At 29.7% G+C, this 27,825-nt stretch overlaps 1 protein-coding gene, 1 long non-coding RNA gene and 1 pseudogene across 5 annotated transcripts; 1 reads left to right on the forward strand and 2 right to left on the reverse strand.

Moving 5' to 3' along the window:
- Positions 1-3,359: 3,359 nt before the first annotated feature.
- LOC149887001 (uncharacterized) lies at positions 3,360-27,429 on the reverse strand. Of its 4 annotated transcripts, none has more exons than XM_090089659.1 (18): positions 27,245-27,429; positions 26,913-26,981; positions 26,715-26,792; positions 26,443-26,595; positions 10,778-10,892; positions 10,531-10,643; positions 10,222-10,293; positions 9,644-9,763; positions 9,450-9,551; positions 9,150-9,326; positions 8,564-8,746; positions 8,329-8,466; positions 7,979-8,247; positions 7,216-7,312; positions 7,033-7,134; positions 6,911-6,946; positions 3,728-3,850; positions 3,360-3,571 (listed from the first exon to the last, which is right to left on the reverse strand). In XM_090089659.1, exons 2-18 carry the CDS (start codon positions 26,971-26,973, stop codon positions 3,423-3,425), a joined length of 2,088 nt encoding a protein of 695 aa, XP_089945785.1. In that variant the 5' UTR covers positions 26,974-26,981; positions 27,245-27,429; the 3' UTR covers positions 3,360-3,422. The 4 variants fall into 4 exon arrangements, with proteins under 4 accessions (XP_089945785.1, XP_089945784.1, XP_089945786.1 ...); XM_090089658.1 differs by having other exon boundaries at positions 3,728-3,865; XM_090089660.1 differs by lacking the exons at positions 26,443-26,595; positions 26,715-26,792; positions 26,913-26,981; positions 27,245-27,429 and adding an exon at positions 11,202-11,379 and having other exon boundaries at positions 3,728-3,865.
- On the forward strand, positions 11,687-14,391 carry LOC149887002 (uncharacterized; annotated as a pseudogene).
- LOC149887003 (uncharacterized) lies at positions 20,493-22,173 on the reverse strand. The gene is made up of 3 exons (XR_016453528.1): positions 21,841-22,173; positions 20,838-21,746; positions 20,493-20,735 (listed from the first exon to the last, which is right to left on the reverse strand). It is a non-coding gene; the product is annotated as an uncharacterized LOC149887003 (long non-coding RNA).
- Positions 27,430-27,825: the final 396 nt, after the last annotated feature.

Here is a 27,825-nt window from a genome sequence, read left to right on the forward strand (position 1 = left end):
CAATTTTGGGGAAGTTTTAGAAACCTTCAATTGAACTAACTTCTGGATTTTTATCATCTTATTATATGTAAATACCACAAGCAGGGCGGATTTTCATGGTTTTTATAAACGTGGTGTTTTGGGACATCTTAAGATGCTATCTTGAAAATAATGTACTCTTATTGAGGTTCGCTTCTCGGCCTAATGGCTAAGATCAAGTGTAGCGAGCTTGATTAAACTGATACTTTTCTTTTTTTTTTTCGCCCATTCCTCAAAGGGGAGGCAAACTCAGGGTCGACGTGCTACTGGGTCTTCCCTGGAGAGGTTTGGGCAGTCCACAAGGCAGTTGCCTGCGGACTCAAAACACAATACCTCTTATTGAGGTTAAGGTGGAAAACCCCTCAGAAATATGAAATTTTTGAAAAAAAATATTATTTTCTTGTTTTGTGCAAAATTTATCAGAGAATCACCATCTGAAAACCATTTTTGAAAATTCGCTATAGATCTTCATTAAAAAAGATTTTATTGAACCCCAGTATTTTAAGCTTCCTTAACAACCGCCATAACAACGGCACTTTTTTTTGCCTTAACTAAAAAATAGTCCAATTTTACTAAAAAATAGTCCTATTTTTTTTATATGAAAAATATCTTATCAAGTAAATTTTATTTTCCATTGTTCAAAACAACTTGAGTATAAAAACAGTTACTGGAAAGCTTCATAAATATATCATAAATCTTCTATAATGGCTAAGGCTTGCAGAGTTAAACAAAAAGCTAAAAATAATAAAAGGAAAAAAATAATTAATGTAAAAAAGAACTTAGTTATAAATAATTTTGATATGGATGTAAATATGGAATCGAATATTGTAGATATGAACATAAATGTTACTACAAGTGTTGAAGATGTAAATGTAAATATGGGGAAACCAGTTGATTTTAACTTTGTTAATTCTGAAGAAATATGTGCTTCTGCTAGAAAAATTAAAAAAATTTCGTCATCAAGACCAAAGTTATCTAGTAATATAATTACTGGATCCTGTTTTTAGATTTAGAAACACTAAATTCTGTAGTTTCTACCCTTAGATGTCCAGAATGTTTGTCATCTAAGTTGTTTCTTTCTGAAAATGAAAACAAGAGAATTGGTCTAGCGTCTTGTCTTTATGTTAACTGCTGCGTATGTGATTATTCAAGAGAATTTTATACCTCAACATATACAAAATTTTTTTGATATTAATACCAGGGCTATATATGCTATGAGATCATGTGGTCAAGGCTATTCTGGATTCTCAAGATTTGTCTCATTAATGGACATGCCTAAACCAATGACTGCTAATAATTATAATAAAATTGTTATAAAACTAACTAATGCAGTAAAATCTGCAGCTGAAGACACTATGATGGATGCTGCTCAAGATCTAAAAGACTTGAAGAGTGATCTTATTTTAAATTTTATTCCAGACCATGTGCCCAATGTTATTGATGTTGCACTTTGATGCAGTTGCCCATTTTAACATTGGTAGACAAGCGTGTTTTAGTTTTAGAAAAATGAATTTAAGACCTGGAAAGTATTTGTTAGAAGGATGTTGGAAAATTAATTAAAAGCTTTTATACTTAGCCATATATAAAAACACAGAACGAGCAAAGAAACACAGACAAGTAGTTCGTGGAAAAAAGTAGAGTCGATATGACAAATTTATTGAAAAAGAGCAAAACCCATATCAAACTGGTGCATTTTAAGATTTAACTTTTTTTTATTATATAGAGATATGGATATTTATTTACACTATTTTGAAATTTTTTATGTCAGCATTTTTAAAAGCTGTTTTTCTCAGATGTAGAGTTTTTAAGACGCCGGCCAGTATATCTAAATAACTAAAAGTGGTGTTAAACTAAAATTTTAGGTATGAATTTGTTTGATTGTCTTCTGTGATTTAAACGTGACAGATTTTTTTAAAAATTGAATCCAGTCCTTAAATCGGTCAACAAAGTCATAATATTCGGTCAAATTTTTTACATGTACTTTGGTCCAATATATTAGCCTATTAAAAATTATTATGAAAAATCTGCTTTGTTCATATCACAGAACTACCTTGTTAGAATAAGTATGCAAAAAAGATTTTGTTAAAATTGTGTACATCTTTAGATACATTGGCCGGGGTCTTTCAATATTTTGGTGTTTTTGGCACCTGCTACAGCTACCATTTTATCCAAAAAAATTTTTTTTTGTTTTTTTCAGTTAATTTTGTTATTTACTTTATGTATATGAAGTTAAATTTATAAAATATTGATATTTACTCAAAAAAAAATTTTCAGGGGTTTTCCACCTTAAGCATTCGTTATTCAATCTTTTCCATACAAACTTTTACTTAAGATTAGATTTCTTTTAAAGCAAGTAAAACATTTAACTGCACAAACTTTTAAAAGCTAATTTAAAAAACATTCAAATTTAAAGATTGTTTAAAAAATAACTTCTGTGTTCACAACTTTATTACTTCTACAGTTTACATAAATTAGTTTTAAATGAGAGGAAAAGATAGGAGACAAATATCCAAGTTTTTTTTTATTAAAAGATGATTTTTTACTTTAAGTATAACAAACATTAAAGTCAATATACATATTTTTGTTAATTTTTTTCATATATAAAATCCTTATATAACATCGAACCATGCGATTACTTTGATCCAGCATGTGAAAAGTTTTTGGTTTTAAATTGGTTTTTATTTATGATATATAAGAAACATTAATGGCTGATTTTATAAGTAAAAAAAAAGGTTTTTTTTATAAATTAGTCCAAGTAAGATTCTTGTTACTCACTAATTTTTAACTAATAAATTTTAATAAAGTTAAAACTGGTAGAACGTGAACACAAACAGAATACAATGATTTGCAACATTTATAACGAAAAGGAATAATCGTCAGTGATGCTGATGGGATTTTAAAAATTTTTTAAATTTTGATCCACGTTCATCTAGTTCTTTATTCTTTACACATTTTCGATGTTTAAAAGTATATTCTAATTGTAACTTTTTAATGTCGTATCCATTTCCGTTTCTGAAAAATAGTAAATGCCGAAAAATAAAGAATTAAACCTTTTATGCTTCCCAAACTAATAGTTTCTAAAAAAAGACCTCAGGGTCTTTTTTTAGAAACTATTTAACAGAAGACTTCAGGGATCAACATAATTAGATCCAAATAAAATCAAGTATATTAAGGCGCGAGTCGTCTAATCACTTTATACTTTTATTTCCTATTTTTAATTTAATTATTTCATTATTTATGTTATAAATTTTGATTATCGTAAAAAAAAATGCTTAGGCACTTGACAACTTAGAAAATGCTGTAAGCATAGAATAATAAGAACTTCAAAGAAAAACAACTTATTTTCAATAATCTTCATGAAATCATAACAAAATGTGTAATATAAAAATCAGATTCTTAATGAATCAAGCCTTAAAGTAAACGGTATCAAATTTTTGACAAGAAGGACAGCAGTTTCTTGACATATAAACTGCATTTGTTTGACATTGTCCACTTTGAGCCCACTTGTCGCATCTTTCATTCGTATTTGTGATGGTGCTACATAAAATTTTGCCTAAATTAAAGGACTATTATTTATTATTAAGGTGAAAATACTCGCAGAATTAAATTTTATTATCTAAAGACAAATAATTATTCATAGTACATACAGTTTTTTTTTTTCCAATTTTAAGATTTATGCATTTTAAAATTTTCTATTTCAAAAGATTACCATATTTTTTGCAAGAAGAGCAACAATATGTAGACATCCAGGGATTTTTTCTACACTCATCATTCTTCGCCCATTCCTCACATTTCGTATGGTTATCTTTAGTTGCCGTACATTCGATGAACACTGAAGATAAATAGTCTAAAATATCTCATTACGCATGCCTTGATGTATATTTGGTTTATAGTACCATGCTATCTAGGTTATAGATTTACGTTGGGTAAAACTAAAAAGAGGAATTACTGTCACGTTCTATTAATTTTATCAAATAATGGTTTTCTGAAACTCTTTATTCCTTCTAAACCTCTTTTTTTTTTGAAAATTACATTAATTCAATGAGCGTCACGGGCGTAAATTGTTAGTATAAGGGAAACCCCAAAGATTTTGACCCTCTCGCGTATATGCTCTAAAGTTTGCAAAAAATTTTAAAAGTTTTTGCAAACTTTAGGCCATAAACGCGATCGAAAGATAAAAACTGGTTTATTAATTTTTTTAAATACCCTCTTAGGAACCTATTCCACAAAAGATATTTAGCCAGGACAGAATTTCAACAAGAGCAAAGTCAGTGCACCAAAGTAAAAAAAATATTCTCAAATTTGACTATATTGCAAACCTTGGCCAATATATAAAAAAACAATTTAAATTTAATTGAACATCATTAGATATCATCTTGGTCTCTATTAGTTATCTTTACAGGTCAAGTTGCATATGCATTTGTCGTGGATAGATAATATTCTATTTTATTCTGACTGACTTGTACTATGTTAAGTTTCAGTTACACTTAGATTAGGGTTAGAAACTTACATTATATACTAACATCTTAAAACATCATCTACTTGTAGTATCTTGCAAACTTGTACATATAATTATTTTTTACTGTTGTAGTTTTACCATGAAATAATAGCTACTATTCATTTATTGTGTGAGAAAACCTAAAGATAACTGATCCTAACATTTAGAATGCAGTTGCAAATGAGATGAATTTAACTTTCAATAATAAACCACCAACTTTCATGAAGCATCTTCGTCAAAACTGACATGTAGAAGCTCCTAAGTTCTTTTCGAAGAGAAAAGAAGAATGGGTGGATATTAAACTGATTTTACCACCTGCTCTGAATGAAGAAAATCATAATCTTATTCCAACTGTATTCAAAGTATATGGCAGACCCCCAGTGAATTTTAACAACTCATCAAGTAAAACAAAGAGAAGATTAAGCCCAATAGCGGCATCTGTATCATCTTCACAACTATTGTTTGCAACAGGTTGTAGTTTGCGCCAAGATGGTAGAGAAAAAAAAAAGCTAAAGCTGTATTAAAGATTGCAGATTATAATGAGCCATCTACTTCTTTTGTATTCAGGATTGATTTTAGCATATCTGCTTCTTTTGAATTAAGGATTGATACTTGCATATTCGTTTAGGTGAAATTGAAGCAGGCTGTAGACTGTATTCTCCTTACAATCCTGTTCGAGAAGCAAAAGAAAAATGTATGTCAAATGTTAGAGACAGCTTAAATGTAACTGATTACTCAACTTCTATTAATCTTAAAAATTTATATTACTTTATAATTAAAGTATGGTCTCTTCACATTACATGCTTGGATGCGTTGCATGGAATGTGTCTTGCACATATCATAAAAACTGAATATTGGTAAACATCAAGCTAGATCGGAAAATTGGCTTTTCCATACTAGAAAGCTAGTTTCCTCACTTCTTTTTGCAGAAAGTCCATAGACATAGATAAAGTATCAAATATTTCACATACACAGATTTATATATATATATATATATATATATATATATATATATATATATATATATATATATATATATATATATATATATATAAAAATCTGTATATGTGAAATATTTTAAATATATATATATATATTTGCTTTTAATTCCTGTAGAATGTTAAACATATAAAATGTAAATTGGTGTAAATTATTACTCACAAAGTTTTCAGTCACATTATTACAGCTTGTAGACATCTAGGCATTGATTTGACTGAAGATTTTATTTCTTCTAGTTGAATTTTGTCCTGGTTTCTTCAATTGTTACTTTGAGGTTTTCTTTTATGAAAAATGATCAATCTCCAATTTTTTGGTCCAAAATATCCCATAAATGTTGATTGGGATTAAGTTCCGGCGATAATTTAGGCTATTCTAAGACCTTGACAGTATTTTAGCAAACCGTTCCTTCGTTTTAGCTGCAGTATGCTTGAGATAATTATCTTGCTGAAATGTAAAATCAGGTCTTAGCCAAATTTTTCTAGCAGATGACTTCAAATTTTGTTTTAACATGTTTTTGTATTGCACTTGATCCATTCTATTATCTACAAATAGGAGTTTTCCAACACCTTTTCAAGCCATTAAACCTATACCATCACATTATTGCCACTATACTTGATGGTTTCTCTCATGCAGTTTAATTTGTAGACTTCTCCTGCTTTTCTCCAAACTTTTTGGGCTCCATCAGATGATTTTAAGTAAAATTTCGATTTGTTTTTTCACAGGATCTTTTTCCAGAAACTTAATGGAATGTTTTTGTACTTCTTAGCAAACTCCAATCTTCTGTTCATGTTTTTTACTCAAAAATAGTTTATTAGTTGTTTTTGATATTCTTAGGCTCGGATACGATTTCTGATTGTCTGATGGGATAATTTGATTCCTTTATCTGCTTCAGTTTGCTCAGCCAGTTTTTGAGCAGAAATAAAGCGATTTTTTTATTACTTATATAATTAAGTTTCTATCAAAACTCTTAGAAGTCTTCTTTTTGCAACCTTGTCTATCTATTGTGGCTGTTGTTTCGATCAAATTATAATTCTTCAATAATGTCAGATAACGTATTATAAAGTTAGTAAAAAAAAACACAAATATTCATGTGCGCAAATTACCTGTAGCCAAAAAAAAAGGATTATGCTAAATAATTTTCTTTGCAAAGAGGTTCAATAATATCTTTTTTTATTAATTTTCTAATATTAGGCGGTTTCCAGTTTGTATTTAAGTTTCACGCTACTCTTTTTCAATAAGCTTAGTGAGTTCACATTAGCTTCATATTTACTAATAAACTACTTTTTGCTAAATTTTTGTCTAAAATGTTTAGAACCATGAAACACTTCCTTAAAAAATGTTTCTTTCAATTTTTGAACTTTTTTAAACTTTTGAAAGAGATAAACTTCTACATACATGGAGCAGAAGGCACATCAGGAACCAAAATCATATCTAGAAAACAACCGGAGAATAATCACAAACAAATCTTTCACCTTCTGAAAGAACATCATTTAGAGAATAAATACTTCAAAAACTACCTGAACAAGATGTACAACACTCTGCAACCATTACTCTCCAATTTGAAACACACTGACCCTTTAAAGCTCGTGATTTGCAATCTACATGCAAGTCTTTGCAACCTATAATGAAAAAGGAAATTTACTTTATCTAAAAAAATTAAAAATCAAAGTGTTTTACACAATAAAATAATTTTTTTTTACCTGATAGTCCTGCAGGACAAGGGTTGTCATCAAAGAAAATATTGTCAACAGCAACAGATGATGTCCCATAAAAAGCATGCTTGGCTTGAATCATGATCTAAAGGAAAATTTTGTACGCATAAAACGGTTTTAAAAAACAAATTAAAAAACAAACAAAAAAAAACAACACTTTGGATTTGAAAACATGATTTGGAAAAAATGACATTTATTTCAAGGCATAAAAAAATATACAAATATGTTACAAATGTGAATTTTTTTTTGCTTGATAGAACTCTTAATGATTTATATGTTCATACGTTCATGACATTTAAGTTCATTTATACATTATATTTTTACAATTTTAGTTTTGGTATTTGATTATAAAAAAAAAATGTTGTAACAATTTCATCATCAATTTACTGTCATTAAAATATTACTTTTCAATAAAATTTTATTTTAGATTGAAAATTCACTGTGTAGTAAAACAAAAATGCTAAATTTTAAACTTTTATCATTTACTGAGTTAATTAACAATATAGGGGAAACATTTTTGGAAATATTTGCCAAATTTTTCTCAAATCTCCAATTGCGGCTCCCTTTAAAAAATTTAAGATAGTATAATAATTGTGTTTTAAAATTAATATATTCCTCAGAAGAAAAATAGAAATTTAAGTTTGCTATTAACTGTTAAAAGAAAGAGGGTCAGATAGTTAGAGTAATGACATGAGAACAAATTGATAACTTTTAAGATCAGTTTAAAAAAATAATGATAAAACTAATTTACTTGAAACTGCTGCTTTCTGCTTCTGATGTTTATGCCAACTCGGTTCCAGTAATTTCCCTGATGGTTTCCAACAATGAATAGCAGTTCTGGCACAGAGTTTTCAATTAAATAAATTGACAACGCCTCTGTTGTGTGAAGGTTAGCACCATTAAGCATGTAGAAGAAACTCAAACATTTTTCACCTTTAAAATTAGTTACTGGGGGACTTTTTATGAAATATTTGGGAGAAGTACCATTAATACCTTTTCCTGAAGCAACTGCATAAAACCCTAATAAAAAAATTATGATTCAGAACAAAATCAAGAATGATACTTTTGAGCCTTAATTTACTAAAAAAAACACACTCTAACCATAAGGTTTTCCTTGATCAACAGAAGTAACATCTTGTGAGGGACCCTCAGTTAAAATATCTTCCTTGCTGCGGATGACAAATCCAGAAAACTGCCATTTGCCAAAGTTATTTTCAAAATTTAAATCATAAGGGCTAGCTGGTGCATTTAAAAAAAAATAGAAGAGCATCAAAACATTAACAAATGTTATTAACAAGTTGAGGGTAAAAATTAGTTTTAAAAAAAAAGAACTTACCACCACCACATCTTGTATTACGACAAAGAAATTTTTCTTCTTTATTACCAGAGCAGTTTTTACCCCCAAACATTGGGGAAGGATTGTTACACTCACGATATCTGACTTGTGTTCCCCATCCACATGTAGATGAACAAGTTGAGTAAGAACCCCAATGACCCCATACTCCATTAATTTTTAACTCTATAAGCAAAGATCTTTTACTTTAAACTAGCTAATTTTGAAGTATTTGGACTTTTGGTTACAAAATAGATTAAGAAACTAGTTTCAGTTTTGATTTGGATGCTGAAAAAAAAGTTGAAAAAAAACTAAGAACTATTATCAACTATTTTTAAAAATGTTAGTAAATATCCTAAACCTCTTTTAACACATAAAACAAAACAGTGACACAAAGCAGTAAGTTTGGTGAAAAGGATATGATTCTGCCAGTATTTTAAACAATACATGCAAATTGTTATCCTACACATACTAATATGCATGCATATATAAGAATTACTACTTTTTTGAAAAACAAAAGGGAAAATTAAAATTTATGATTATTTAGTATTTTTTCAATTTTTCACTTATTTGTAAATTTTAAACAAACCCTTGCATTGGTCACTTCTGCATTCTTCAACTATATCTTGAGTTCCGAATTCTGTAACTCCTGGACATTTCGTCAGATCTTTTGATAAACAAAATCGAACTATAGCTTTTACACATTGCTTTCTCCAGTCAAACATACAATCAGACCATTCTGACCATTCACTCCACCCAGATTTAACTGAAAAAAGATTTTTTAAACTTAAGATATATATCATTTATGAAATGAAATAGAAAACATTGCCAAAATATAATGTTGATATTATGCAAGTTTTGGAGATATTTTAAAAGTTGTAAGAATTACTGTGGCATTGGTACAATTTATTGATTTCTTCAATATCACTTTTTGAAAGTTCAGAATTTCCAAGTTCAAAGTTAGGATCAAATTTATGCTCTATTGTATTTCCTATAAAAAAAAAAAGATAAACAAAAAAACACACATTTTTTTCAAAAATGCAGTTTAGAAAAAGAAAGCAAAGTTCATACAAACAGTATTACTGCCATCTGGTGCTTTTGCAAATGATCTTCTGCTATAATGCATGATACTTTTAAAGTCATACTCTGTTTGCATCAAATTTATATCCTTATCATAGCTTTTTTCAAAATTATTCAACATTGCTAAAAAAAAAAAATTTACAAAAATGTTTTTTGTAAATACATTAAAATATCATACTTTTTAAGTACAGCATATGCAATACTTATATAAATAAGAATAAAGTCTTTGAAATTAGTTGTGCAAAATGACAACAGTACTAGCATGTATTGACAATCACCAGAGTAAAATCATAACTTTCTTGACAAAGAAAGCTTTTCTACATTTAATATAATAAAGGTGTTTGTTAAGAAAAGATTTTTAAAATGCAAATAAAATCTAACTAATTAAATAATTAAAGATAATATATCTTAAAAAGTTTAATTTTTCAGTCAACTAAAAATTTTTAATTTTTAATTGACTAAAAGTTGTTAAACCAACTTGTTAATAATAATAACTTTTTTTGCTATCAAGTATATTTAATAATTTTACGGCCAAGTAAATTAATTTAAATACACAAATCCATAATTGTAAAAGCTCTTACATGGTAAAACCCTATCTGTGTATATGTTTACATAAGAGTCCCTATCAATACGACTTTGTTCATGAGGAAAACCTAAAAATTGATCAAATCAATACTAATGTATATTATCAAAAAAAAATCATTATTTGCATCATTATAATGACAACTATTTTTAAAATCACCACCTTAAATTTAGTCAAGGTTGGTAAACTTATTATCAGTTTAATTCCATTAGTGATATGAGTATCAAATGATTTTATGATACTCATCAAAACAACATTTGATACTCATATAACTAATATATATGTATTTAATGTTACAACTACTTACCAGCTGCATGTAATACTTCATGCACAATAATTGAGGGATGCACACAGTTTGTTCCCAATGATATTCCAGTTTCTTGCTGGGACCAATACTTCCTACCAATACCAGAGAAGCATCTAAAAGACTTCAAAAATCTTAAAATCCAATCTTTAATTTCAATCCAAATCTTCATATGGATTGGAATTAGAGAATTCCCATTTTAGGACTTTAGGGTTCTTACTTGAAAAAGTGTCAGAATTTTAAAACTTACCCTTGTCCTTTGAAAAATCTAATCCAATTGTAATCAGTAGCCTTTTTCTCAGGAAAAGTTAAACAAGTGACATTAGAAATTTTTTTCAATGATGAGATAATAATAGTTGTTGAATCTAAAGTTAAATTCAAACTTATAAATAAGAAATTTAACATAATTCATCTATACATAAGATTTGTAGGTTACCTTAAAAAATATCATCTAAAACTATGCAATCCAAAAGAAAAACACAACTATAGTTTAGGGATTAGGGCCAATAGTGATTTATCTTTAATAGGAATGTCCTAAGAATCTCAAGACAATAGAGTGCCTAAAGTCTTACTCCTGTAATGGTTTTCAAAAGCTAAATTTTAACAGATCCAAGGATAAAAGCATGGGCTACTTAAAATTATATACTAAAAAATATATTAAAAGAAATATATACTCGTATAAAAAGTTCCATCAAATCTTTATAAAAAATATTGTAACTAGCGTAAAAATTGCATCATTGTGTCGCGTCATATAGACCAGCAGGAAATGGGATTGTGGAGCGTAACCACCATACAGTAAAACGTACCGCTACGAGGGCACAGATATGTCCGTTGCATGCAGTATCTTGGTGTAATTCAACACTAAGGATTGGAACGCAAGAAGACTCAACACCTGCTTCTCAAAAGTATAAGTACGAATAGTGTCTACCACTTCAAGGGGAGAAGAACACTGAAACTGAGGAAACATCAACACAGGTTACAAATAACTACAGGATTGGAGAACAAGTTTACGTTCGTCCCATCGACGCAAAGTGCATCTCGATTAGGAAAAGTGGCGATGTAACCAACATAATCACAAAAACAGATATCGAAATAGGTGGTGTATCAAGACATGTGCGAGACGTAAGGAAAGTTCCTGCATCAGATATAAATAAAAAGAAGGAAGTTTCAAAAATTATTGACACCATGGCCTACTTTATCTATACGGCCGGATATTTTGCATTTTGAAAAAAAAAATAGGCCAGTTTTTTCGTGAGGCGTTATTAAAGGAGCAACTTGAGTTTCAAAGAATATGTTTAACAAATGTTGTATTGTGAATTGTCGTTCAAATTATGATGGTGAAGTATCTACAGTAGTATTTTCGTTTCCAAAAATGAAGAGTTGAAAAAAAATTGGATTAAATTTGTAAATAGAAAAGATTGGACACCTACTAATTCTTCCGTAATATGCATAAAACATTTTGAAAAAAAATATTATAAGAAAGGTGATACGAATCAACGTTTTCGATTAATAAAAAAACTATTCCAACTATTTTGGATTGCACAAATTTCCCTGAAGAAGGTCCATCACAACTTATAAAATCTTCTAATTCGTTAAGAAAATCACCAACTAAAAGAATATTTCAGCCAGATCAATATGGACAATTTTTATTGAGTGATTTGATTAATAACTTTGATGATATTACTGAAAGTATTGCTCCAGATGGTTTTTCATTCTTGAAGTATGATGATCATGTAATTTTTTATAAATTGAGTCATAGTACTTTATCTATTCCTGAAGTTACAGAGTGCATTCGCATAAACAATGAGATGCATGTTAAATTATTTTACAAAGGTTCACCCCTGCCATTGCCTCAGTGGTTTCTTCATGGAAGAGATTATTGTTTATCTCGTAAAAGTATGCTTTATAATTTTCCTACCTACATTAAATCACAAGCTGAACAATTTTCATCTATATTGACTGAATTACAGCAAATTAAGTATATGAAGAAACCTATTTTTTCAGCTAATATTATAAAGTATTCACTGATGTTACGATATACTTCTACACAGTCATACCAACTTTTGCGTGAAGAATTGCCTTTACCATCAATATCTTTACTTAAAAAAATGACTAGTGGAAATATTGATGCTCTAAGTTGTGCAAAACATTTAAAATTAGAAGGGAAGATATCTCAAGACATTTGCTTGATTTTTGATGAAATGTACTTGCAAAAATGTAAAGAGTATTTTGGTGGAGAGATGATTGGTAGTGATGAGTCTGGAGAATTGTATAATGGAATAGTTTGTTTTATGATAGTTGGCCTGAAACAAAACATTCCATATGTGATTAAATCATCACCTAAAAAAACAATCAATGCTGAATGGTTGAAAGAAGAAATTTTTGAATGTCTTCATATTCTTACTGAATGTGAATTTAATGTTAGAGTTATTGTGTGTGACAACCATTCCTCTAATGTTTCTTGTTTTAAAAAAATCCTTTGTGCATCAAATCAACAAGCTGAAGATTTGTTTTTTATTTACAATCTAAAAAAGATTTACCTTTGTTTCGATGTTGTACATCTTATTAAAAATATCAGAAATAATTTGTTAAATTGTAAAGGATTTTTATTTCCAGATTTTAAGTTTGATGGATTTAAAGATCCTATAATTGTATGTGTTGGAGAAATAAAATGGAGCACCTTCCACAATATTTATGAAAAAAGACCTCGCTCTTGATGCTGGTTTGCATAAAGCACCAAAAATAACAATGAAAGTATTACATCCAGGCAATTTTAAACAAAACGTTTCTTTAGCGCTTGCAATTTTTAATGAAACTACTTCTGCAGCAATTCACTCATATTTCCCTGATCTTAAAAGTAGTGCAGATTTTTTGACATTATTTTACAAGTGTTGGGTTTTATCAAATTCAAAAAGTCAGTATTCAACGTGTAATATTTTAGGTAATGCAGTTGTTTCTGGAGATAAAAAACCTGAATTTCTTAGGGAAATGGCACACTGGATTGAAGCTTGGCAATTGCAAAAGGTACCAAACTGTGAGAAGTTTACTTTAAGTGCTCAAACAGCTGCAGCATTGACAAGAACACTTAATTGTCATGCCTCATTGATTGAGGACTCACTTAATGACAGATATAACTTTGTTTTAACTGGGAGGTTTCAAAGTGATTAATTAAAAAGGAGATTAGGACAATATAGACAAATGAGTGGTGGAAGATTTTTGGTTGGTTTAAAAGATGTCACTATTTCTGAAAAAATATTAAAAATCAAAAGTATAGTTAGAGAAAGTATTAACTTTGATAGTTTGAAAGTACCACTCGAGTCAGAAAATAATTTAACAGATTTGAAAAACTTTCTTCTTGATATTGATACAACTCAGTGTACTCCAGAAATCATGAATCTAGCACCAGAAAGTAGAGAAGTAGGTGCTCATATTGCTGGATATATAACAAAGAAACTAAAAAAATGCTTTGGTAAATGTTGCCAAGAATTTTTATGTTGTGCTAATATTGATGAAAGCAATGCTGATCATACTTATTTAACAGTTATTTCTAGGGGTAGTCTCACTATTCCTTCACCATAACTTTTGGATTATGTTTGCACATCGTTTGCTATGATTGACTACTCTTCTAACAAAATAAAGAAATTTAATTTACATGCACGACAAGCTTTAGAATATTTGTTAAATCACTTTTGTGACTCTTTTCAGACTTTTTCTTGTCCCATGCATGAGAAAACTGAGATAAAACTTGCTGGAAGAATCGTTATCAACATTTTTCTTAATAATAAAAGAATTATCTCTACCAGCGAAGTAGCTGTTGATCATGTAAAATCTTTTAAAAAGAGAAAGTTTGTAAAAACTCAATAAATTATATATAATACAATTTTTTATTTTGATGAAAAAATAAAAAGATTTAAAGATTTTATATAAATATTCTTGTTTTTTAAATTGTGTCTGTTTACTTAAATTCTAAGTTTTAAAATAAAGGCTTATTTTGATATCTTTTTATTTATTTCTTATATAATATTCTTTTAATATCTAAATTTATGAATATAAACTACTTTTGTCGACTTTTTAAATTTAGAAAGTAAAATACACTTGCAAATATTCAAAAAGTCTTAAGTTTTCGAAACATTACGATTTTGAACACTGGCCTTCTATTTTTTTTTTCAAAATGCAAAATATCCGGCCGTATAAATAAAGTAGGCCATGTTGACACTGAAGATAGTGAAAAAGATGGCGAAATGGATGATATAGGTATCTTTAATGTCAGGGGCGAAGAGGTAGATGCTAGCAATGATGAAGAAGATAACAGTATAGAAATTATAGATAATGAGGAGCTGCCAGTGATTAAATAGTCTACCAGAGAAAGAAAAGTTCTAATGTATTTAACTGATTATGTGGCTTAAGAACTTTATTTTTTTAAGGGGGGTGGGGTGTTGTAATTACCGTAAAAATTGCATCATTGTGTCGCGTCAGAAGGAGCGTTGTTCGTGCGTCATTTATTTATTGTATAATTCATTGTACACAATGAATACATAATTTATTGTTCACAATGAATTTGGAAAACCTATATAAATTTTAAAAGCTGGGAAAGAGCAGTGAGAGAAATATGTAACTGTAATGAAAACATAGTCGTCTTGATTTTACAAAAAATACTGTTGATGTTATCTTAATAGAAAGAAGATCTATTTGAATAACAACTAAAGACTAATATTCCTGCAAGAAGCCTGTCCTGATAATGCAAAAAGCAGCAACAACAGACCAAACAAACCCCATGGTTGATTCCCACCATCGTTTTTGAATCCCGTACCCACGTATTCCAGAATTTCTATGTTACAGTCAAATTTTCTGTAATTCAGACAAAATGAAATTATTGCCACAATCACTAATTTTAATAACGTCGTAAATTGGATCAAAGCACTTAACGACAACTTTTGATTTTTTGCAGTGATTAGAATTTATTTTGTAAATCGTGGGCTTCTTTTTATAGTTTAGTTTCTCTCAGTTCATCATAGAGAGATAAAAAAAAGTTCATTGAACTCTATGAAACAAAACAAAAATATTTACTTTGCAATCATGCAAGTTTAAATTCTTCTACTAATTACTAATCATCAACCAAAAATGTAATTTTTTAAGTAAATGTTAACAATATAAATGATAAAATGATTAAATATTAACAATGAAAACGAATAACAAAAATATTAAACAAAAACGTATTTAAAAAAAAAGAAGCATATAACTACTTTGAAATTTATCTACTTTAGTTTTTGTAATTATTTTAAGAACTTTTTAAGTCTACGAAGGGTAAATTATTTTGCACCACTTAACTGTAGGATTACCCAGTAGAACAAATTTCCGTTTTATAAATTAAAGTCTAGTAAAGAGTCTCTAAAAAGAATTAATTGAAAAAATTCTTGAACTTTTTAATATTAAAACTTTAATGAAATAATTGAAAAAATCCTTCAACTTTTCAAGACTAAGAGTTTTAAAATTAAATAAAATGTGGAATTGCTAAGTTTAGCGATTATATATACAGGGCAAGAAATAAGACCAAAGGAAGAAGATGTAGCTTGAGTGTAACCCACAGTCTCTCAAAAGTTTCTCCTTGCAACAGAAAATTTTAATCAGATGTAAATCTTGTTTAATGCACTTGATGCAAAAGTCACAAACATACAGAAAGTTACAGTCGTGTCAAAGAATTTATGTTGCAGTTTAGGCCAACTGTTTTGGCCAACAGTTTTGGCCTGTCTTAGTAATTCAAGTAGTGAGTGAAAAGTTTGACTAGTATTTATTTTAAAACAAAAAATTTGTTTAACACAATGATGTGATGTGCAATAATGTGTGTTTGTTTATTTTAATGATGTGCATCATTTTTCAAAGATCATTTTATAATCGATTTAAATGGCTTATACAAACTCTTAAAAAAACTCTCCAAGTAGATTGTTTAGAAAACTAAATCACAAAACTAAGAGAAATAATTTCAAAACATAAACACACTAGATTTTGGAGAAACATGATACATAGATGTCTTGACACTTGTATATCTGATATACAGTGATCTTTGCATTACTCATATGCAGGGCCGTACCGAGCCAATTTTGCGCTTCGGGCAAGAAAAGAAAATTGCGCCCTCCCCCCCCCCCCCAAAAAAAAAAAAAAAAGGAGAAAATTCAACGAAAAAAATGATTTATTGATCACAAAATTTATCACATCAAGTTATAAGTAAAATTTGTCATTAAGGTTGCACAAAATTTAGTTCAATGTCACTTTTATGGCTTGAGGCAAATTCACTAATGACATCATCAAATCAATGTTGTTTGCCACTTCATTTTCAATTGAAATTATTGCCAAACTAGACAAACGTTCTTGGCCCATTTTTGACCTCATATAGTTTTTTATGAGCTTAAGTTTACTGATACTTCTCTCACACGTAGTAACTGTTACTGGTATGATGAGGAAGATGCGAATAGCAATTGCCGTGTTGGGATAAGCATCGGTCAAACAATATTTATGAATGAGCTGCAAAATGTCGATCGGGGAAGATTTTTTAAAGTTGTCCAACAACATTGTGGCAGCTTGATATTTAAAGCTTGCCATTTCTGACTCAGAGGATACAGCAGACATAGCCTCAAACCGGTACTCAATTTGTGTAAAAAATTGTCAAACACAAGGTTGCACTGAGATCCGAATTCTGTTTCTGCTGTGAGAAAGTGAGTGTCATCTTCAGCTTTATAAAGTGCCATCCGCTTCACTTTGAACTTCCTCTTGATTGGAAAGCCACCATCAATTCCGTTCTGGTTAGCTTTTTCTGTGGCATCTCTGATAATGTTGTTCACCCCAACATCTCGAAGATTTTGAATGGAAGCCTTCAATCCTTTCATTTTTTTTGCAGCAATTTCAATTGAAAAGAATTTTGACTGAAGCAGTTTGTTTTCTCGGTCAATTAGAGAAAGAATTTGACTCCAGAAATCCAACAAACACAAAAAACTGAAATCAATTTGAATGAGAAGTTCTTTTGCACTGCTAACCGTGACAGCATTTGTCATGGGATTGTTGATAATGGATTCCAAAACTTGAAGAACGTCTTTGATTTTTCTATGCAATGGTGTGATTGCTTCTTTTTTGGCAGACCATCTTGTGTCACTATTTCCCTTTAATGAAATGGTCAACGTTTTCATCAGTTTTTCCCATCTTGACGTGGAGCTAGAAAAAAGGTTAAAGATGGCTTGAACCTTTCCAAAAAACGTAATCATGAGTGGGGAAACCTCAGCAGCATGAACACCAACAAGATTTAAAGTGTGAGTTGCACATGGAACAAATCTTGCTGACTCATTAAGAGAATGGATGTGAGCTTTGACGCCATAGTATTTTCCAGACATATTGGATCCATTATCATAGCCTTAGCAATCGGAAATGTTTAGACCAGCAATCGGAAATGTTTAGACCATCCTTCTCCAATTTTTCAGTTATCTCTGTTGCAAGACCTTTTCCGGTTTTTTGGTGAGATTCAATGAAGTCCACAAAGCTTTCCTTAATTGTGCAGGTTTCATCACTGATGTGGACATACCTGATGATCTTAGCCATCTGTTCTTTGTGGGAGGCATCTGGAGGGCAGTCAAACAGAACAGAGTAGTATTTAGCTTCTTTGATGTTTGACAAAATTTTGTTCCTGACTTTCTGCCCAAGTAACTCAATCAGCTCATTTTGAATTCGAGGAGTAAAGTAGAATGTTGTGTTTTTTTTTGCTTTAACGGACGCAATGTGTTCAGTCACTAAAGGATAATAATGGCTAATCAACTCAATTTAAACTCAGAAAAATGCCACTGTTTTGTTGACCGATGTCTTCTGTTGTTCCTCGAAGGTCAAGATTGTTCTTGGCACAGAACAAAGTTGCATCAAAAATCACTTTCAAGATGTCTCTCCGCTTTTTCATCTCTCCACTGATAACTCTCTGCAGATCAGAATCCAGGGTCTTTCCTTCCTTAAGTTTTTTTCGAGAGTTTTCCAATCAGAATAGCATCTTTGGTGTTCATTGCTGTTTTCATGCTCAGGAATTCTTGGGTTTAGTTTTTTCCAGTCACAAAACCCTTTGAAAGTTTCGGAAAAATTGTTGGTTTTTGTTGTTGAAAATAACAAACAGCAAAAACAAAATAAAGAATCTTTTTTGTTGCTGTACTGCAGCCAAGTGCGAACAAGCTTTTCACCATTGGGATGAATTTTTTCATACCATTTTGAGCTGAAGTCGCATTCTGTTGTCAAAATCACACAGCGTGTTTGGGAAAAACTTTCTTCTGTCTTGCTCTGCCCCATGCTCAATCAAAAAGCATCTTATTTTGTCCGTTATTTTAGGCCATGTTGCTGGATGTGTTTAAATCTTTTCTTCCGAGGCCCTGTGTTGAAAATTTTCTTCCGAGGCCACTGGAATTTCTGAGATTTCTGAATGAAGTTCATCCTCGTCCATTTCAGCTGGGCCTGAAAGCTGGGAATTTCTATCTTCCCTTGTTGGTTCTGAATTAGTTGTGCAAAATTTTTCTTGACTTTGGCTGATGAAAATCTCCTCTTCAATTAATTCCAAATGATGATCTGAACTTAAGTCAATTATAGGATCTGTTGAATTGTCATTAACTTCAATACAAGTATCCTCCGAAATAATTTGTTTTTCCACTGAGTTTATTACCAACCACTTTTTGAAATTGTTTCGTAGTTTCTTGTCAATTTCTTGGCGCTGTTTTCTTTTCTTCTTAAATTCAGCACCAGATGATTTTTTGGTTTGATTCATGATAAAATCATAATGTTCAAAAGTTATCAAAGGTATGTTAGTGTTAAAGGGCGCTCTTTTGTTCAGTGAATGAGCATTAGTATTTTAATATAACAAATTGAAAGCTTAATTATAAGCAAAGAATTATGTGGCAAATGCGTTTACTTCGTAGGCGATTTGAATTTTGATTTGCTTGAATACAACAAAAAAAAAAACGTCAGAACTTTTTTTGATATTATGTTTTAAGAGCTATTGTCTGAGAAATCTAGGCAAAGTTTGGAAGTGATGTCTTCAAATTGCACTCATTTCTGGATATTTTGTAAAAAACAATGAAAGTAGGCCACTGGTAATTTTTTTTTCTAAAATTTTTATTAATTTCAGAGATATTGGGTCCCAAAATTTGGCCCGTTATGAGAAAATTTTGGGCATGGAGTGCAATTGCTACTTTGAGGAGTAGTTTTAGCAACATGAATATGACAGAAACATTTCTTTTTAACTTTTTTAATAATCTGGGTAGATTTCTACAGTAAAAGTAAAAATTCAACATGATTACATTTTCAGTAGTCTAGAAATCGTTGTCCGAAACCACAACATTTGAAATTTTACCCTAACTTTGAGCTCTAATATCTCTTTAGGCCTTTACTTGCACGTAGTTTTTTTAGGTGTCTTTGAAAGACATTAAGGCATATATTGATTTTTCGGAACAAAAACCATGTGCATGCAAGGCCCTGGGAAGGAGTAACCTGCCAAAAATCACTTTTTGCGTTCAACGCGCTTTGATAGATTACCCATAACAACCGTGGCCTTAGGTCCACCATGAACAGTATAAGTTATTTATTTTCCTTAAATATGCATCTTCCAATATCTGAAAAAAAATCCATGTGCTCGGGTGATAAAAAGCCTACAGAAATCCTAGAAGTAGCCTAATTTTGCCAATTTTTTAACTAAAAAAATACCCTAGCAACGGTATAGATATACTTAGCAACGGCTACTTTACAGCTTTATTAATTAGTACTGCTATTAAAAATTTTAATATGATGCTTTTTTTAAAGCAACTGTACAAGAGAACTTGAAAAAATTTTTTTTACTATATCAATCAAAGAAGGAATCATTAAACTTCAAGATCGTTTTTTTCCGTTTAAAACTGATGGAAAATACAGTTTTCTAAGAATTACCAAAAAAGTATAATAAATTTGTTAATGTCCAATCTGAATCTCCACGTTGTCAATATCATCTTTTGAGAGTGAATAATCTCCTCTTTGATTAGTTAGTGTTGGTGCATCAATCTTACAAACAATGTCAAGAGACGAACATTGGAGAATAGTTTCTTTGGTTGGCCACTTGAAGCAGTTCTTTCCAGGTGTAACAGAATATTCCATACAAGAAACATATATACCATGATCATTGACCTAATGGTCGAGGTAAAGTAACGTCTAATCATTGCTGCTTCCTAAATATTCCTTGAAATTAGTTAATCTGGTTAATAAACCAATAATTTTGTAATAGATCTCAATACACAAAAATACAATATTATAGTGTTAAAACTTCTTACGTTTTTAATTATTGCAGGATACCATTACATAAAGTATGGAACAACAATCCAATCATTAATTTGAAATTCAGCAGCTAACTCCTTTGCAAACAACTGAATATCGTTGTTTAAATCATCTTCTTCGTTTTCAGGTGCATCTTTCATATCAACAGTTTCATCAATCACATCATCAGTTAAGTTAGCCTCTTCACAAAAAGTGGTTGCCAACCTTCCTGTTCTTTTTTGCTTACTCCATTTAAAAAATTACATTTAAAGGATAAAGGAAATTGCTAAATATTTATCTCAAGCCCCAAGAAAAGAAAAAAGTCACATTTTTTAGCATACATACTTTGGGTATTTGTAAATATACAAGTTAATTTACTTGCCTACAGAATAATGATCGAATTTGTTGAGTTGTCACATATTCACTTGGCTTTAATATTGTCCTCAGCTGCTGGTGAACTTGCTTTATCTGAAAGGACAGTGGACTTGCTCTAATTGCTTCACACAAAGAGCTAGCTGCTTTTTTGATTCTTCGATAGTTTTATCTGAAATGATTGTTATATCTGGAACATATATGTCATCAGCAGGAAAGCAAGACTTTATTGATGTTGGAGCTGGTTCTAACATGTCAATACTGTTACCTGTAGAAATACTTTTTAGGTGGCTGAAGCAAAATACGGCTCCAACAGGAAGTGATAAACTCTTTTCTTTATAAGCAGCAAGGGTGTTAAAAGGAATGGATCTAATTTTTGGTGCTTTTTTACCGATTTGAAATTCATGTCTTGGGTGTTGACAACTGTTTGGTTGATTCCAGCTAATATCAAAAGAAAAACGATGGTACGACCATAATGAGTCATAGCGTGAAAGATAAGTTTGTAGTCGGCTTTCAATCAAGGTTTTTTCATTCCACTGGTTTGTCGGTAGTGGCTATAAAACAGTAACGTTAGATTTTTCACCTATGGAGTAAGAAATCCTGTTTATTTTAATAAAAAAGCAAATAATACTCTAATATTATTCATACCTTTAAAGCTTGTAAATGATTAGTTATGTCAGCAGTCAATTCATTAACTTAAAAAATTCCATCTTTATTCCAACGCTTAAAAGGACCACAAGAAGTCTTCTCTTTATTAAAATATATGGATTTCTCATAAGAACTGACTTTATTCTTTCTCTCTGACATATTTTGTTTATTGATAATTATTTATTGACTAATATTAAAAAAATGCTTTTTTTACTAACAAATTTTAATTCTTCTACTGAAAACTGCTGAAAAAATTTATGTTATGTAACTCAAGTAAACCATGGCATGTACCAAGTAGTCATTAACAAAAATATCACACAAAGTCGGCAGTCATTCATCCTCTCAGTATTATCTCGTTCTATATACAAATGAAATAAATAATATATAAAATATATAAAATAAATACAAATGCATATATATATATATATATATATATATATATATATATAAACACAATGTTCTACCTGATATAATATATTATATTAGATAGAACATCGTATTTATTTATATATAATTTTTATTTGTTTTTATTTTAAGTGCTATATGTGTTTTTTTCAAGTTCTCTTGTACAGTTGCTTTAAAAAAAGCATCATATTAAAATTTTTAATAGCAGTACTAATTAATAAAGCTGTAAAGTAGCCGTTGCTAAGTATATCTATACCGTTGCTAGGGTATTTTTTTAGTTAAAAAATTGGCAAAATTAGGCTACTTCTAGGATTTCTGTAGGCTTTTTATCACCCGAGCACATGGATTTTTTTTCAGATATTGGAAGATGCATATTTAAGGAAAATAAATAACTTATACTGTTCATGGTGGACCTAAGGCCACGGTTGTTATGGGTAATCTATCAAAGCGCGTTGAACGCAAAAAGTGATTTTTGGCAGGTTACTCCTTCCCAGGGCCTTGCATGCACATGGTTTTTGTTCCGAAAAATCAATATATGCCTTAATGTCTTTCAAAGACACCTAAAAAAACTACGTGCAAGTAAAGGCCTAAAGAGATATTAGAGCTCAAAGTTAGGGTAAAATTTCAAATGTTGTGGTTTCGGACAACGATTTCTAGACTACTGAAAATGTAATCATGTTGAATTTTTACTTTTACTGTAGAAATCTACCCAGATTATTAAAAAAGTTAAAAAGAAATGTTTCTGTCATATTCATGTTGCTAAAACTACTCCTCAAAGTAGCAATTGCACTCCATGCCCAAAATTTTCTCATAACGGGCCAAATTTTGGGACCCAATATCTCTGAAATTAATAAAAATTTTAGAAAAAAAAATTACCAGTGGCCTACTTTCATTGTTTTTTACAAAATATCCAGAAATGAGTGCAATTTGAAGACATCACTTCCAAAATTTGTTTATTTTGCCTACATTTCTCAGACAATGGCTCTTAAAATGGATTTATTCCAACTATAAATAAACCCACTCGAATTACAAAAAAGAACTGCTACTTTAATTAATCAATTTATAATTAATAAAAACATAAAAACTAAAACAGGAATATTTATTAAAGACATATCTGATCATTTTCCGGTTTTTATAACAGCACAAAAATCGCTAAATCATCTTCCTAAAAAAGTAAAAACTAAAAAACGAGTAATTAAAGACGCTTCTCTTGCGACTTCTATCAGCCTTTTATCAACAACAAACTGGGAACCTGTTTTGAAAACAAAAAATACTAATGAAGCTTATGATAAATTTTATCATATATTTGAATGTCACTATAATAAAGCATTCCCAATAACAACTAAATTTATTAAAACAAAAACTCAACAAAATCCCTGGATAACACCCGGAATCATAAAATCTTCGAAAAAAAAGCAACGATTGTTTGAGAAGTTCATTAAAAAAAAGGACTTTTAAAAATGAAACAAACTACAAAAACTATAATCGTCTTTTTGTGACAATTGTAGAGCGCTCAAAAAAGTTTTATTATAGTAGCCAATTACTAAAATACAAAAATAATATACAAAAAACTTGGAACATAATAAAATATATTGTAGGTAAAAAAGATATGAATATTAGTTGTTTACCAAAAAAACTAATTATAAATAACCGTGAAATTACTAACGACGCAATAATTGCTAATTCGTTTAACCATGCATTTGTTAGCACAGGTCCATACCTAATATCATACCTAATCTCTAATAATAATACAATGGCTAATAATATGCTAACAGAAAAAGAACTGCTTGATGCCGTGTACTTACTTAAACCAAATAAAGGTAATGGAGTTGATGATGTAAGCAGTAATGTAGTAATTAAATCAATGCCTTATTTAAAAATTCCGCTTTTGCATATTTTTACGCTCTCTTTTAACCAAGGAATCTTTCCCGACAGACTTAAAGTTGCGAGGGTAATACCTATACTAAAATCAGGAGATGAGACTAGTGTCTCCAATTACCAAAGCCCCAATAGATCTAGGGGCTTGGTGATAAGACCAATTATGTCTTCTTCTTGCCCCTGCTTTTTGTATTTATATTATGGTTTACGACTTTAATGAATTTATATAGCAGAAAAAAAAAAAAAACATATTTAGGAGTTTGTGTAAAGAGGCGGAATTTTAATTAATTTTCTTATCAACAGCAGCGACGCCGTGAAAATTTGTTTCATAAACTGATTATTATTTTTTTAATTTATTAAAATTTGCGACCTCCTAATTTTGGCGACTCAGGCCGCGGACCTGCCGGCCCCGCCCTTGGTACGGCCCTGCTCATGTGGGTGTTCCATTATTGTTAAATGCTAAAATGTTAAATTTTTTTGATTGAGATTCAAGAAAATGTGATTTATTTATAAAATAAATCACATTTTCTTGAATATCAATCAAAATCACCAAACAATGAACCTACTTTTTCAAAGTAGGTTCATTGTTTGGTGATTGTTTTTGAACATTTTTTTTTAAATCTTGCTGTTGTCGTTTTAATGCGGGAGGTATATTCCAGACTTCTCCAACAGGAGAATACCCAAAGGACCAGAAGGACATCAGCTTCAGGCGCAAAAATCTTGTTTCTTGTTTAAAGAATTTAGAATTAATTTTAAAAGTTTTAAATCTAATTTTATATTTAAAATAATCACTTCTTTTGAGTTGATACAGCAGTTCCAAAATATTTCAGTATATCTATGAGCATTAAACATACTAATCCTAATCTTTTAGACATTTTGGGACAACTTGCGTTTTTCTACTATGATCAAACTTTATTCACTGAACAAAACTCTTCAAATTGATTTCTATCAATCATCCAGCCATTAAGCTTTGGTTGATCAGGTGATAAATTGAATAAATCTAAGATTTTTTATGGTAGCTCATTTAGATTTTGAGCAGAATTTAAATGAGTTACTACAAAATGCATGTTAGTGCAGTAATAGGGGAGAGGTGGATATCCCGGGCACTTAAGAATAATAGAGATATTACCCATAAGCAAAGAGAAAACAAAGTGAAAAAAAAGTTTTAATAAAGTTAGAAACACTTATTTATTGAATTAAAAACAAATAAACAATGAAAGGGTAATTAATAAAAGCACAAAACTTAAAATAAATTATATAAGATTAATAATAAGAGAAATTATATGACACCTTTCAAACTTGGGGGGTAGCCCCGGACACAATCTTTATACATTATTTCAATTCTTCTTTTTTTTTTTTTTACAAATGGGCACATATTTAATTCATAACTTAAATTAAACTGTGCCACACAGACATCCCAGTGATTATAATCTGTGGTTTTAATAATCTTAACACAATTTTTGTGCCTAATCCTTCAGGATTATGAGAATATTTTCAAATACAGGGTTGCGGGACTATAAAAGTCATGATTATGCGAAACATTAAGTTTAATTTGTGTCAAATGTAACGTAATATGTGTCCAAAAATGTAAGAATTAGGTTTTTGACGGTTTTTGATCTTTTTTTTTTTCTTTCAAAAACTCCCCACTCAGTTCTCTGCTTTACAAGGTTGGCATATTATTTGGGGATGTATTCATTTTTAAACCGCTATCATTTAGAATTATATATATTAGCCATTTACTAATTGAAAACAAATTGAAAAACAGCGAGCTTGAAATCCACATTTTTTTTTAAAAATAACTTTCTTAAAAACTCTTTTACTTCTCTTTTAAACACCGTCTTCCTCCCCCTCTAACTTATTTTATGACTTTTTGTGTTTTTATTAAGAAGTTTGTCATTTTTTTAAAATTTTTTAACAAAAAGTAGTATCGTTTTTTTTCTTCTTTTTTTTAAAAGTAATCACTTGACAGCTTGTATATACAACAAACTCCCCCTTTTAACTGTCATCCAACTTGCTTTGGTAAACTGAATGGCTAAAATAGAAACCATTCTCCCAAATCCTTGCATTGAAATGTTATTTTAAATTTATATTATGTAAAAGTCAACCACAGTATCCAGATGTACACTATTTCCTTCGGATTATTTTCAATTATGTGGAAAATGAAACTAAAACATCAAAGCCATTCAAAGTAACACCTGGTTTAGAGTACTGATATAGCTAACTGTTAAAGAAAGTAGAAACAAAGTAAACAATAACATTCATTGTTTACTTTGTAAAACAGTTATTGTTATAATTCTTGAGAGTAAAACTATTTTTTACCTACTAAAACACCAGAGATTTCGTAAGGTATTTCTCTATTAACCCACAGTCTTTGATGCCATGTAAAAGGAGCTTGCGTTTGCGTTAGTGATTTCTGTGGCTTATTAATATCTCTTAGAATATCTCCGTCGTACAACAGAGGGCGAATTGAATCTTAAATAAAATTAGAAGCTGTAAGTTTAATATAAAATTACACCGTATTTTTTAAATAAAATAATAAAAACACCGTATTTTGTAAATGAATATATGACTTGCTTCAAATAAATGAGTACCGTGTTGAATCGAAAAGTTTCCCTTTTTCTCTGGAGCTTTTATTTCATTTTCGGTCTCAATTATTTTCCACATATCAACTAAAACAACAAAATATACAAACTAATATAAATATATACATAATGAAAAGATTTTTTTTTGCCTATTAGAACTTTGAGAAACATTTAAAAAAAGAATGTTCCGAAAGAGTACAAACTTACACGAAGAGACAGGAGAATAGCATGCTATTAAAACGACGATGAATTGATATAGTAAAAACATAACTGATCCTAAACACATTTTTTTAATAAAATAAAAACATGCATTTACAACAAATGGATCATATCCACATATAATAATTTACATATAATAATAATATATTGGAATTTTTGACCCAGTTGTTACATAACATCTGAAGATTTATCTTGCATTACTAACAAATGTATCTTTATTTTGGTTATAAAGATTCCTTCCTAGCTACATTTAAGATCATATATTGTTTTCGAATTACACTGTGTTTATGCAGGATATATAAAATTTACAAAAAAGATACCTTTTTGAAAATTGAAACTAAAATCTGTCTTTGAAGCGAAAAGTGAAATCTTGTTTATTGAAAATTTTTTAAAGAAACAAGATAATACTTTATGATGTATTAAAAAAACATTTTAAAAAGATTTATGCAGATTCCACGCGATCAATATTTCGCAAATATTTTTTCTGAAAATATTATATTATGATAACACAAAAATCCCTTACAGTGATTAACAGCGATTTTAAGTTTATTGACGTGTATAAATTTAAAAATCTCTTCTCTTTTAAAAGTTAATATTATTGTTATTTATTAAAAATCATGATTAATAGGAGTAAGCATCTTCGACAAAATAAAACTAAACTTCTGCAAATATTTGTTCCAATTTGTTAAAATATTTAAATAAAAAAAATCAATGTTAAAATCAATTTAAAAACTCCGATATCTTATCACAAATAATCGATGGTCTTCGTGATCTCACGTCTTTTATTCAAAACTTATTTAAGAAAATCATTTAAATACTAAAAATCTATAAAAGTTTATAATATCTTTTAAAAGTAATGTTTAGTAAAAAAACTGTTTGAGGAAAAATTTCCTTGGTTTCT

This window comes from Hydra viridissima, unplaced genomic scaffold (genome assembly GCF_058129835.1).
Source record: "Hydra viridissima isolate aposymbiotic clone 2 unplaced genomic scaffold, HvirCarnegie_v1 scaffold_6, whole genome shotgun sequence".
NCBI lineage: Eukaryota > Metazoa > Cnidaria > Hydrozoa > Anthoathecata > Hydridae > Hydra > Hydra viridissima.

Bases quoted from the DNA above. Each gene is read 5' to 3' on its own strand.
- LOC149887001 (XM_090089658.1), bottom strand. From the start codon at position 26,973: ATGTTTTTACTATATCAATTCATCGTCGTTTTAATAGCATGCTATTCT. The intron at 9,764-10,221 runs GTAAGAGCTTTT...TTTTTTTTTTAG, and splicing joins CACAGATAGGGTTTTACCAT to CAATGTTGAATAATTTTGAA. The intron at 9,552-9,643 runs GTAATACTGTTT...TTTTTTTTATAG, and splicing joins TGCAAAAGCACCAGATGGCA to GAAATACAATAGAGCATAAA.